General features: G+C 38.2%; 1 protein-coding gene across 5 annotated transcripts in view; it reads right to left on the bottom strand.

Annotated features, from left to right (window-relative positions):
• Positions 1–11943: 11943 nt before the first annotated feature.
• GALK2 (galactokinase 2) overlaps positions 11944–14688 on the bottom strand; it is a 47861-nt gene continuing 45116 nt past the window's right edge. For all 5 annotated transcript variants that reach the window (XM_064668831.1, XM_064668832.1, XM_064668833.1 and 2 more), the window contains one exon: positions 11944–12427. In XM_064668831.1, the coding sequence (XP_064524901.1) occupies positions 12220–12427 (208 nt within the window). In that variant the 3' untranslated portion in view covers positions 11944–12219. The remainder of the gene's footprint in view (positions 12428–14688) is intronic.

Raw genomic sequence — 14688 nt, 5'->3', positions numbered from 1 at the left:
CCAAGCTTTTTCTATGGTGTCTTCATTTGGTTTTAGGGCTGAGACTGGCAACTACACACATGTCTATGGAGGGAATGTTTGCCCATGAACCAGCATATCTCAGTATAAAGTAACCTTTGTTCCCATTTGTATTTAAGATCTTTCTAAGAATTCAAATTAACTGATTTGGAAGTGGTTGGTACCTCCTTCCCCCTCTTGGTAGTTTTCAGCAATGTGGAACATTGTTCTCACACGTATTCTTCTTGTGAGTATATAAATTGTTTTGAAGCCCTATGGGATAATTGTCATTGCTGGAAAACTTCTATTGAATGGTGTTTGTCTGCCAGCATCAGAACTTGAAGAGGTTATTTCATCTTGGCTTTCATTTCAGTTCTATTTTAGCAGTTCTTTGTCTTCAACTCCATCATCTTCTCTGTGCACTGAGCTTCTGTGTTCAAAGACATTTTTTGAAATAAAATTCTTCAATTTGTGGTTCTTATTCAATGATGTTATTTCTCATTTTAGGAGCTTTTGTATTTCTTTAAGGCAAGTGAGACATGTTAGTGGTTATTTGTAATTCTTTTTTGTTCAGTGGATTTCCTGTTATGCAAAAATGTAAAGCTTTTCTCACTGTTCTTCCAAACTTTTGTTTTCCTGTCTTGATAGTTTTGTACATCTGTGTCTGCTTTATGACCTGTGGCTAAGATGTACTTGCCCAATCAAGATCTGGCTTTGTCTTCATGGATGCCTGACAACTTACTGTAAAACTGCAAGTTAGAACTGCTGCCTGTTTGTTTCAAGACCTTCAAGAAGGGAACAACTTTTATTCCTCTTTTCTGGATGGACATGAGGGTACTGAAGATCTATCTAAAAATATCAGTGTGTCGTGCTCATGTATTCCATTTGTCCAGTAATCATTTTACTAATTTGTTACTGTAACAAAAACTCACAGGGGCAGCTTTGTAGAGCATGAAACTTGTAGTTGGACAACATGAGTGCACACGTGTGCACTGCAGGAAGTGAAATGTTCCAAATGGTGCACAGGCAAAGTCAGGATCACGGAGTGGTTTGGGTTGGAAAGGACCTTAAAGATGATCCAGTTCCAACCTCTACCACAGGCAGGGACATCTTCCACTGGACCAGGTTGCTCAAAGCCCCATCCAGCCTGGCCTTGAACACACCCACAACCCTCTGGGCAGGCTGTGCCAGGGCCTCACCACCCTCACAGGAAAGGATTTCTTCCTATTACCTGCTCTCTTTCAGTTTAAAGCCATTACTTGTCCCATCACTACAAGCTCTTGTAAAAAGGTCCCTCTCCAGCTCTCTTGGAGCCCCTTTAGGTACTAGAAGGCTTTACACACACCTGTGCTTTCCAGATCATTTTTCTCTTCATTGGCAGGTGGGTGGGGACAAGCAGAAAGACATCATCTTGTGAAACTGGATAATTACTACTTTCTACCACCATGGATATCTAGTATTATTAATACCAGTCTTCTAAAAACATCAGAGACTGAGCTAAGGATCTGTCTTTTATTGCTAGTGTTAGTAGTATTTTGTCTAGTTTCCAATCTTTTGAGATACAGAAAGTGGATTAAATAACCTTAGCACCATTTTTCATTAACTGATTCATTATCTGTAGAGAAATCTCCTTGTATAGCATTTTGTCTGGAAAAAACCCATGAAAATATACCAAGGGGAGATTTGGTTTATTAACATCTCGCTGGAAGTGTGAAGTGTATCCTAAAGTACCAAAAAAATGCTCTGTGATGAAAAGGGATGTCAGAAAAATAGGAAGACAGCAATATTTCTGTATTGCCAGTAAGAGAAAGTGTATGATTTTTATATCTTTGTTAACAGAGGATGCAATTTGCAAAAATGTACCTGAAGATAGGAAATAGGCAGATGAAAGAAAAGAGAAGATTATGAACATATAAGAGATGTGCTAAAGGAATCCAAAACCATAACAGATGATTGCTTTACATACTTCTGATATTAAAAGGATCATACCATGGGTAACTCACTAACAAAAGCCATGCTTCTGTCAATATTTTTGAACTATGCTACTAAATTCTTGACAGAATACAGAGGATTATGGAGAGAAAACAACAATACATGTAACAGAAGAAAACCTGAAAAAAAAAAAGGGGGTTGTTTTTTTCTTTACTGATCTACAATTTCAATAATATTACGTGGGATCTGTTTAAAAAACTAGACAGAAAAGTCAGAGGTAAATGTAATCTTTCTTTAATAACCGATGGTTATACCATCAGTGGTTTGAATAGTGCTGCATTTATGTTGGACTTTTTCTTTTATAACCTGTATTTGTGCTGGGTTGGTTTCACATGTTTCACGTGATTTTTTTCAGTTCTCCTTTCTACCATATTTTAATGCTTTCAATGCTCACAAAAGGAAAATTTTTTTGGGATTAGAAAAGAATCAGTTAGTCAGATAAAGGTGAGAGCATGATTGTAGTTAACTGCAGTTTAAAACGTGATACGCCAGGTTGATTCTTGATAAAACTTTAATTTTTCACACACCTTGATTCTTTCACAATTACTGTTTATAAAATACATCCTTGATTTTAAAAATAACTCAAGCTTACTTGCAGGTGTTTATGTTCCATGCCAAGGACTTGGTCTTATGACTATCTGCAGTTTTCCTGCTCGAAATGGAGAATGGTCTCCCAGAGCATTAGATCATTGCCATCAATCTTTGTCAGAAATTCTGATCCCTTCTTATCCTGGTATCATCATTACGTAGTACAGTACTTAGTTTTGGTGAAAAAAAATCATAGCTAAAAAAAAATTCAACATAAAAATGTTGTAGTATGTGTGTAGAAGTTTTTAGTCTCTTCTGTTAATATTTGCAGAGAGTTAGTTTGATAATATCCTTTATTGACGTTTCTCTGGTTTTTACTGTCTTTCTTAATACAATAACTTCTTCTTAGTTCAGATCCAGAATAGAAGTGTTTGCTCCTCAGACTTTGGGAGCCAAAGTCCGTTGATCTCCTACTTTCTTAAGACACACAGTGCTGATAATGCTGTGTCATATTCCTTCACTTGAGCAGTAATTGGGTTGAAGTTTACAAACAACGATATCCTCTTGGACTCCCTGACCAACCTGCACTGTGTTTAAAAACCTTTCCTCAGAAGTTTTTGCCAAGATGGTTTAAACCAGCTGGGGCAGGGAAGAGAAGAATGCATTACTCAAGTCTCACCCATTTATTTTGTTTCCTTTTTCTGCTATGATCCACAATAGCTGGGACAGTTTTCTCTTTTCTAGACCGAGACAGACCACAGTAATGCAGACAATCTCAGCAAGTGGTTTGCCTAAAAGACAGCAACTTAAAAATACAGAAAAAAGGTTTGATTGGTTCTTCATCTTGTTATCCTCTAACCTATGATTTAGAATGTCTGAATTAAGACTGCACTTCAGCTTGGTTACTTTATTTCTGTTAGATTTTTGGGGAGGAAGGCTGAATGAGAAATATAAATCAAACCCCACAAAACATAATGAAAGTCCTCTCATATCTGAGTTCTAGCTTTATATATTGACTTGGTTCTATTATGGCCCTTTCTGGATCCCAACATCTATAAATCTTGAGGAAGTTTAGAGTATTTTCTGAATTTGGACATGTTTCTATCTGGCATCTATCCTTCTGAATGTAGAAAGGACTTATCTGTTGTGTAGTACAGATATTCAGAGCCCTTTGTTGTTTATGTCTTAAACAAACAGGTTTCAGAAGCAAAGACTTGCTAATTAATTCTGTACTTTTCCTGACATAATATACAACTTCTTTAACTAGAATGCTTTTGAAGGATTTAATGAAGACTTACTTGAGTTCCCCTAAAACCTTTTCTCATGGGATCCTTAGTCTTCTGTATACGGAAGAGTTTGCACACAGCACATTAAAGGAAAATTACTTTGCCACTGTTTTTCAGCATATTCAGCACAGGGGCACCACAGCTTGTAAAGAATTCTGTCAAATCTCAGCAGCTTTTGTTCCAACAGGGCTGTCCCTTATTCAGTGAATTTAGGGGTCAGATTATGTGTTATGGTAGTTTAACTTCACTGACTTCAACAAGTTTCGCAACATCATATAGAAGAGTGGAAAACTTTTTTTTTTTCAACTTTCAGTGTGGCATTTTTATATTTGTCATTGTTTTTATGAACTTTACAAGGACAAATTGTAAAACTTGTTATTAGGCTGACTAATGGGATAAAAAGAAAATTTTAGACTTCTTGTGAAACTGATTATGTTTTTCGCAGCAGATTTTAGGTGACTATTCACATTATGAGCACAATTCTGTCTAAAAATAAGTCATGTCCACTTCTTTATGGGTTTATTGAGAACAGAAATTTCCACACCATTCTCCCTTTAATGTGACCACAATGGGCAGTCGTAATTTGTGCATTTATATAAAAAGAATAAAGTAGCAAATTGGCCACCATAAACTGTTAGTATATTCACTTTTGCTGACATGTTTATTGTAGTCTGCAATATGCATGATGTTGATTTTCAAAAATGTTCCATTTTCTTTTTTGAGAGTATGAATTATAAATTCATGAATCACAGAAATCAAGGCTGTAATACAACTTAGAAGTTGGAAACACCACATAGCACTCATCTATGTCATCCTCAAAAAACTGGGATGTTGAAATTTTTCATAGTTTGATTAAGAGCCTGAAACCTTCTATTCATTGTACAACTAAAACTGAGCAAGTCGGATAGTTTTTCATGTGTTTATGTAATGAGCAAAAGGCAGTTAATGAACATGCCAGGAAATATCCGGAGAAAACCTAAAAAGGGGCAAATATGTAAATTTTGGTGCACCACTCAGAACATACTATAGCATAGAATCTCATAAATTAAACACATAACTTTGCTTAAAGATCGAAAATGTTTTAAGTTCTTTGTTTTCATGGTATGTTTCAAAGGAAAGGAACTTGTCTCCAAAAAACACATCTAGGAATTAAAGATGGCCCCTAATGAACAGACAAAGGAATGAAAAAAGCAGAAGCATTTGCAGCCTTAAAAGTAGAGTTCAAAATATCACCCCTCTTACAAAATATTTCCTGAAAATAGGCTTGTGGAGCACAAAAGTCAATTCTGGAAATGCGAGAACTATGAAAGCAAGGCCAGTAGTCGGCACTTTCAAAAATAAATAAAACCATCAGGCAACAACTGTATGCTAATTGCATTTAAGAAATAAAAGACCACCTACATAGAAATAAAATAAATCTCATTACTGGAGCTAAAGCAGATAGTTGAGATTCAGGCTCTGCTAACTCAGCCCCTTAGGCTTCCCTCAGAGAGCTCCCAAAGTCGCTGCCGTTTCCTTTGGGATGGGACAGAAGTGTAAAAAGCCACCTCCGTGCCCTCACTCGAGCAGTCTGTAAGAGCTGACGTGTGTTTCCTGTCAGAGCTTTCAGAGGATCCAACCAGATCGTTCTTGCTTCTCTCCAGCCAAGGCAGGGAGAAAGGAGGTCACCAAGAGCAGCTGTGTGCAAGAGCCTGATAGGTTAGGATGGCACCAAGAAATCCCACAAATCACAACTTTTTTTTCTTCTGTCAAAAAAAAAAAAATATTAATTTAACCATTGAATTTGTTTTATGAAAAATCAACTTTATGAGGGCAAAGCACTGCAGTGTTATAATGAAGAAAGTTTAATATTTTATGAATTTTAGGCAGGACAATAAATCTTGAAGTTTTTCAGTAACAATAGTGAGAGGCCTGTAGGTCCATCTCCTGAAGCAGCTCACAGTAACCACCCTATTCCCTCTAGAGGAAGTATTGAAAATCATTTGCAAGCAGTGACCCCTCTCTCCCTGTTGGCCATCATCAGGTTATAGATCTTCAGAAACAAAGGCTGCCCAGCTTCCACTCACTCTCTAAAATGGTCTTCTGAAAAGAAATTTAAAAAAAAATTTAAAAAAATCAAGGCTATTGAAAGCTCATCATCTGTTCTGCTGCTGATATAGTTGGATTGGCTGTTGAAAGATTGCACAGGAATTTAACTGGATATATTTGTAGGGCCAAGGCCTGCCCATAACTAACTTGAAAAAAAGCCCAATAGGTATTTTTTCCTTGACCTTTAATCCTTTGTCCCCAAATCTTTCCATTCATAGTTAGTATTTGTCTCTGATTAAATTTATGATTCAACTGTGGAGCTTTAACTTAATCTGACAGAAGTTCTGTAAATCCTTGCTAGATGCTTTTGGTTCTGATTTTAGCTCCTGTTTTCTGTTAGACTTTCTAATTCAGCTATGAAAGTTAGAGCTTTATGTTCCTAACATAAAATTAGGTTCAGACCTTCATAAAAAGCTTATTATTTGTGCAGCTGCTATTGCTGCATAAAAGTGGCTCACTGATTTTTTTTCCTCAAGTAGAGGTTCTTGTCTGAATTCTTTTCTAGATAGAAGCCTGGAAAGGAAGGAGACAGAACCAAGAAAGGATGTTCCTTGGGAGAAAGTCAGTAGAAAACACTTCAGTGTTTAATCAGAATGATTTAATTCTGTTGATAATTGATCAATAGTAACACAACTAAAAACTCCCACTTTGAGTCAGGACAGCTTAGCCAACAAAAATAAATATATGTATTTGTCACATGAGGGACAGATAAGAAATCAGGAAATGTCGAACTACACGAATAAAACCTTCCATTATATGAAATTTGGCAAAAAATAAGGCCTTTAAAAATATTCCTTAGGAACTGCTGTAAGTTTCATACAAACCTGCTTCAGTGTCCCTTGAAAAATTAATGTGGATTTTAAAAAAGAACCCCACACATCTGGCTTGATCACTGGCTGATAGAACATATTTTTATTCCCACCCCAAATCACACACAGCTTGGCTGGAAGGAGGACAGCTGCTTGGGCACTAGTGTGTTTCAGTTTGAAGTACATCTAATCTTTATTGAGTTATTTGAGCCTCATGTGCCAAGTGCAGAAAGACGTGCTTTTGTGGGGAGAGGATTTTTTTTCCTTTTAATACTAATGTGTAATTTTGGCCAACAAAATAAGGCTTAGGAGACAATAGCAATTCTCAAAATGCATTAGACTTAAAATCCAATAAATATACCAAATGCTTTTGTATAAATCCTCATCCAGTTTGTTGTTTCTGCAGGAAGCACTGCTATTGGAAATCAGTCTCAAACACATTATCGATCAATTAATTCTGAAAGCTCTCTAGTGTCTTCCCATCTGATTTGCTTAAACAATTTTTACTCCTCTGCACTTTTTCCATTACTGAATCTCACAGTTATGATGAATAAGGTACGAGTGCCTTAAATTATATGTGGGATTTTGGGCACATCAGTTTCATGTGCAAACTCTCCCTCTTTGTTATTGTACGGATTGAAACGTTTGCTTGGGAGTGTGGGCTGGGTAAATCTACCTTATGCTGAGAGCAGTGACCAAATCTGCAGCCTTCAGGGGCTCCAGAAGATGTTCATCTCCAGGTTTTACTGGTGAACAATTGTAGCTGAGGGGAAGAAGTCTGCTCAAGAAGCAGCAGTTCTCAGTGTAACAACTACAGCTTTGTCCTCAGGTAGTGCAAGTCTCTGTCCTCAGAGACTGCAGAGGTGGTTGTTGGGCACCATCCACCCCAGCACGGTGTCACCTGTCTCCTGCAAAAACATTGTGCTCTGTTGTGTCCTGCAGAATCTCAACTACTTGTTCCACAAGTCCTAAAGCAGAGGGCAGAGTAGAAGAGATAAGATCAATAACAGAATTAATCTTTTGTCTCTGTTTTATGACATATTAAATCTTAGAAGAGCATTAGATGAAAGAGCTGCTGAACTGCAGAGCTGAGGGAGGACAGATGTGTCGGTGATATTGCTTGGCAGTGCTTTCTCTGCCAATCCTCTGTGAGCTGGGAAAATCTGTCAAACAAGGCTGGATCACAGGGAGCAATTATGAGTTGGTTTTATTAGTTAATTATCAGTTAATATTATCAGTATTAATTATCAGTTAGTATTATTTAGTTCCTCATTTTAGTCCTTTCTGCATTGTGAACTACTCTCTCTTATCAATACCTAGCTTTCCATCTCAAAATTAGCATTTAAACTATAATTTAATATGCTGTATGATTCATGGGTGTCATGATACTAAGCCTTACCAGTCTGGTTTTCATGCTACTATTACTTTGTAGTGCAAGTTCTTCTATGGAGTTCATTTTGTCTTGATCAAGGGTACAATGACGAGAATCAGGGAACACTACTTCGGTCCTGCCCGTAACAGCTATGATTTGCAGGGTATCTTTTTTAGAACAGGACAGTTCTTGTGAATATTGTTGTGGGTGTATCTTTAACCAGATCTGACTGGGATTTAGCACACAAATAAACTTCGTAGTGAGCTGAAAACACAAATCTTTCACTCAACTGAAACTGTAGCACAGCAGTTGCTCCAACATATCAAGATGTTATTAAAGAGACACATGGAGAGGAATTTCAAAAGGATTATACTGACTAAGTACACAGCAGTTACTAAAATAAGAGTTGGCATTCAGATCATATTAACTAGAAACCAATATTCCCGAAAATGTTATGTAAGTAATTATTATATATTAGGTTGCCATATGTGTGTGTGTGTGCTGTGTCCAAGGCAGCAAATGTCAAATATGCTGCCATGACCCCCTCCTGTCGAGTGAATGGTAAAATTGCTTTCATTCTGTGTCAGAGGATGAGCATGTTCCTGTGTACAAGACACACAGTCAGCAAATACAGTGATGAAGACATACATGTCAATGGGATTAGGATAATACAGAGCATTAATATGGCACCAGGCAATGATGCTGCACTCAGATGTCTAACAGTGTCTCCATTCCAGATCCTTTTTGGAAAGGTTTAGAACCCATTTACTGCACACTAAGATTAAACTCATGATTGAATGAATTACAGTCAGGCATTTAAATAAGATAAAGTTACACTCCATGGATAAGCAGGGCTCGTGCTAACCTTTACTGGATGCAGGGGGAAACATAGTGACAAAGGCTGAGGAAACGGCTGAGGTACTTAAAGACTGAGGCAAAGAAGGCATTAATAGCAAGACCAGCTGTTCTGTGGGTACCCAGCCCCCTGAGCTGGAGGACAGGGACAGGGAGCAGAAAGAAGCCCCCAGAATCCAAGGGAAAGCCGTCAGTGACCTGCTACGTAACTTAAACACACTCAAAGTCTCTGGGTCTGGATGGATCCACCCAAGGGGACTGGGGGAGCTGGGAGTGCTCACGGAGCCACTTCCCATCACTTATCAGCGGCTGCAGGAGGGAAGGTTGATTGGATATTAGGAAAAATTCCTTCATGGAAGGGCTTGCCAAGCACTGGAACAGGCTGCCCAGGGAAGTAGTGGAGTTACCATCTCTGGAGGGATTTAAAAGATGTGCAGATGTGGCACCTGGGGACGTGGTTTCAGGTGGACTTGGCAGTGCTGGGTTAACGCTTGGACTCAGTGATCTTCAAGGCCTTTTCTAACCTGAACGAGTCCATGATTTGATATCCCAATTAGTGTTATTTTAGCTATAGAAGAGATTTTTGAAAGGAAGTCAGAAAAAACTACTAAAAATGCAGATCTGGCAAGACTTGCTTAAGAAATATGCTTATGAACTGCTGCTTTACGCTCAGAAATTTTCATCAAAATCTTCTTTATTTTTAGAGATTCTGCTAATATTTTTGCTGCTTACCATTCTCGTGCTCTCATCATTGGTTTTACCATTATGTAGAAACATGTCTTCAAAGGTTTAAAAAGCAAACAAAACCCACCCAAACCAGAGATTCATTATTTTTGTTTGTTTAAAGAGAAACTTTTACTTCCTATATATAGTCAGTAAATACAAACATTTGAGTGCCCTTCTTATGTGTATAGTTTGAATACTGTAGGTCTTTCAATGAAAGTTATGTCCAAACTTTATTGGGAAAGACATTGGAGCAATAAAAAAAAGAAAGAAATTTATCAGAAGTTTAGAACATTTGGTTTTATTCTTTTATACTGTGCCAGTTTTCTGTTTCCCTTTTCTTTGTTTATGAGAATATAATTTATCAGATTCATTGACAGAAAAATTTTGAAATGTACTGCATCCTGTGTGTTTTTGGGAAAATTCCATGACTTTGTGTGTCATGCTCAACTCAGGAAGAAAAAAAATATTCTTATTCTGCTCATACACTGATTAGTGCTTCCATGAATCCAGCTGAACTGAAGTTCAATGCAAATATCTTAATGAAAGGACTAGTATATACTGTGTTCTACTCCATTTTTATGACAGGATAATAAACGGGAATCACTGGATTAAGCTGAGGATTATATTTCATAAGGCAGTTGGTAACAAAGCAAAGACTTTTTTTTTTTTAAATCCCCATGGTTATCTTAGATATTCTTGAAGATACTTACTTGTTTAGTTTTTTGAGTCCTATGTTTATAGGTTTATTTCAATATACAGTGTATCTGCTGTACATTACAAATGGGTTACAAGTTATTCAGTTTTCATAGATGGTAATAGCAGATGTTTTAAGATTAACCCATTCTCTGATTCTGCCTGTTGTTCAGAACTGTCTCCATTATCCCTTGCTTTGCCCTTCTCAAATGCATCCTTTTAACTGTCCTCCCTCCAAAGGCAGTCTTTTCATCTCTCCCCATTGTGCCCAGACCCTATCCTTCTCCTCTCTTAGAGGGCTTGATTTACTTGACCTAAGCACTCTGTTCCACTTCTCCTGATTGTCAGAAACCAGAAATCTCTAGTGATAGTATTATCATGACATGTCCCCTCTGAGGTTCCTGAAAAGATCTGGTGGTTTGCACTGGCTGTTGTTCATCTGCTGTGTTCAGATTTGGCAGAGTCCTCTCACAGAATCAGGAGCCTCTGAGAATTTGGGTTTGGCCTGAATTAGCAAGGGTAATGTACAGAAAATCTTTTCTGAGGGATCTCTAATTTGATGCAGACTTCTGGACATCAACTTGTGCTTAGCATCACAAAAATGTGCACAGGGCCAGCTCTTGCTGTGTCTTTTATGGCTGCAAGGGCTGTGACATGAGCAAACCTTGCCTTTGGTTTTCTTTGTAGAGAGCAGAGAAGTGGAAGTTTATGCAAGAGAGAGGGCACAGGAACCTAAGTTTCCCCTTGGAAGCAGGGTTAGAATATCTCTGGGGACTCCTGATGTACAGGACCTTTCTGCAATCACAGTAATTTCTCCTCCTGAGGAAGCAAGTTACTGTGGCCTGTCCTGTCAGAGCAGTCACAGCCTGGGGATGGTGAGGGGTGTAAGCGGGAGCGAGGTCAGAATTTATCAGCAATGTCAGCGACATTTTCTCTTGCTCCTACCGATTCCCTTTTGCTTAGTACAGCTAAGTGAATTATCTCATTAATTGTTCCTTATAAATTTTAATTGCTTGTTTACATGGTCAATGGATTATATTTAGTCCTTTTTAACAGTTTTGCATAAAATGCAAATGTTCTACCATGTAGAAGCAGAGCTGGGATTCAGCCACTAGAGTATGTTATTTGGATACTTCAAAATCCAACATTGCTTCATTCTTTGTTCATTCTCATAGGGGAACAGGTTGTCATATTGTACAACTCACAGATAACATTCATTGCTGTTGAAACTTTCATACCAAGTCATCTTGCACAAATATACATTCTATCACTAGAAGAAGTTTTCCTGCTTAACATAATGTATTCCTAATGTTTGACTTGGCCTGCAGGTGCTCCTCCAATATTAGCATTAATGACAACAGTGATTATCTTATTTGTGGAGACTATAAAACTTCTAATGCTTAGCAAGGTCCTTCCAATTTTTTGAATGCTTCAGTTTAATCTTCCTTTTTTACAAAACACTCTAAACAAAACAATGTCCAGCACTTGAAGAGGAAAAGCACTGAACAGCCCTGCTAACCCTGCAAGGTCCCTCCCTGTACTGAGACAGCTCATTGCTCCACAGCCTCTGTTTAATGGAGTACAGGGAAGAGAGAGCCACTGTAACACAGTATCATCTTTATTTCAATTTCAGTTTTCTCTGTCAATACATTTTAGTAAATCAACATTTATACTGAAATATATATTTAGTATGGAAAAAAATAAGACTTTTATAATCAAAGAGTTTTCTTTTAATTAGTTCTTCAGAAATACATTTTGATAATAGCAACTGCTCATTACAATACAAACCAGAAAAGGCATTCATTTACTGTGGCATGGGAAGTACTGCCAGTTCCAAATGCTCCACATAGTTTCTTTAAAATTTTTACGTTCTTTAGGCCTCAACAAAAACCAAAGCTCCTCTTCCAGGTTTGGTAGCAAACAGACTGTTATTCTCCCCTGCTAACCTTTGGCCATCCATTTGGTAATAAGATTTTTTTACGTTTTTTAGGAACATGCTCAGCTTGTCAGTAGGCACCATTGACACAGTGCAGCCACCCCATCCAGCTCCAGTCAGACGTGACCCAATGGCCCCGAATTGCCTAAAAAAAAAAAAAAACCAAGAAAAATCATGTAAAATAAACCAAAAAGGGGTGCTTTGTCATATATAAAGTGCATATAGAAAACTAAGATGTGTTTTGAGCATTCATGTCATCTGATTTTTCTGAGGTTCACTTGGTTGTATGCAACACTACAGCAATTTGCAGTTACCATTGTGGTCCAAAAAAAAAGTGCTGACGCTTTAAACTGCAATATAGTAATTTCTGTCAGTTCCAAAAGTCACCCTGTTTTGTAATGCTCCAGCATCAGCTGTTTTAAGGATCACAGCACAGCTGAGATGAAGAAAGCAGGAGAAGAAAGGAATTGTGTTAGCAACATTCATAAGACATCAGAAGTGAAAACAGGAATACATGACAAAAATAACAAAAGAGGGTTCATAAACTAATTGCACAGGATGTAGGCATGCAAGCCATTTTCTAATGTGGCAAAGACAAATAGCTCTATTCTTCCAGGACAGATCTAAAACATGCTGAAGATTCACAGGCTTCTGCAGGACTGCTGAGCATGGCAGTCAAGAAAAGGAGAATTCAGAAACACTCAAAAAGCCATACAGAGTCACTGCACTCTGTGTAAATAAACTCACCTAAACATCTGTTTCTGCTGAATGGACAGAGTCAGGAATCTCTCTTTAGGGAAACCTCATGAACTTAAGAGACTGCCAGCAGTAGAGGTAAAGTAAGAACTTCGTCCCAAAACAAAAAAATGCTCTTAATGAGGAGGGTGAATAGAAAGAACAATGACAAATAATGACATCCAAAATATAAACCATTCCCAGCCTCAAGATACTGGCCTGCTAGAAATGTCCTACAGCAAATCCCATGCCATTACACTGCAAGATTCAGATGCCATCCCATTAGAATTTAGTAGAATTATTTTCATTAGTTTGCTTACCTGTGCTCCTGATCTTTACTTAGATTCAGAAAAAGTAGGAAAATACCATGTAATAAATGTCTTTGGGGCTTTTCTAACCTAGTCAGAACAGAACCAGTCAGATTTAGAAAACTCATCTGAAATCTCATTCTCGTGGGAGATCTAATCTGATTTGCAAACAAATACTTTTGATGTGTTTCCAACAGCCAGGCATGGAGAGATTTATCAGCCCCAGAGTGTGTCAGAGGGAGAGGCAGCGTCATGTGAGCAGTGGTGGAAAAGGACAGCTCATTCGGAGCTGTTGTAATTTTTCATGTGTGTATTTTATGTTAAATGAATCTGGTGTAGTGCTGGGTTAGTAGAGGTTTAGGTCATATTTCAAGCAAGTACTTACATATGTGTTTGATTCTAAACACACAACTCTTGAACAGAAACACTTTCTTCAGTGTGTCTGTGTGGTGCCACCCTTCATATTGACTCGATTTTATGTTCATTCTGCATTTCCTGTTGGTGTTCTATTTTACTTATTGTTATTCCTGTAAGCCACTCATTCTCTGATGCAATTTAGTAGTTTTTAGTCCATGGAGCAACCTCCTAAAACGAGCAGGATCCAATCCAGTCTCAGTTGCAATCAATAAGGTAATTCCCATCAACTTCATAAGGCCCAATCCACTTTTCAGAGTCTGCTAAATCAACTGTCTGTACTCATTTGGTCTGTTACCTCAGTCAGAACTTTGCATTTCTGATGGTGTCTGGCTTTTATTTTGGTAGGCAACTGAAATCCCTTCAGAATTGTTCTGAACCTTTTATTGATTTCGTAATTCTCTGTGGTCATGCTCATGCCTCATTTTTACTGAGTCATTTTAAAATACTTAGTTGAAATAAAGCATAATGTAGACAGAAAATATGCCTGTTGCAGAGCTGAAGTCACTGTGTTTCAAAATACTGCGGCTTAACAGTGTCAAATGTGGTGATATGATCAGACACTTGGGGTTTTCTGCTGAGGAACTTGATGGGCAGTGCTGTAACATCTGAAACCTGGGTACCTTATATTACAGGAATTCAGAAGTGAGCACCTAATTCTGCTCTGCAAGAGATGTGGTGTCTGGTGGGTATTTAGGTCCAACACGAGAAAGGTGTCTTTGGGACAGGTCTGAAACCATCTTGTTCGAGTCCTAATCAGTTCAGTGCCGGCCAGGCCCCTCTGGTACAGTGGCATTTCTGGCCAGACACTCTCTTCTGGTGCACTGGCATCCAAATCACGGGTTTTGGAAGAGGAGTCTGAGCAGACGATTCTGTGGATGGGGAGCTCTCCCAGGGCTCTGGGACTTCATGTGTGGAAGTCCCCTGTGCACTGCCTGGGCTGTGCTGC

The sequence above is a fragment of the Pseudopipra pipra genome, chromosome 12 (genome assembly GCF_036250125.1).
Source record: "Pseudopipra pipra isolate bDixPip1 chromosome 12, bDixPip1.hap1, whole genome shotgun sequence".
NCBI classification, from domain to species: Eukaryota; Metazoa; Chordata; class Aves; order Passeriformes; family Pipridae; genus Pseudopipra; species Pseudopipra pipra.
This window is presented reverse-complemented; position numbering and strand designations above follow the sequence as displayed.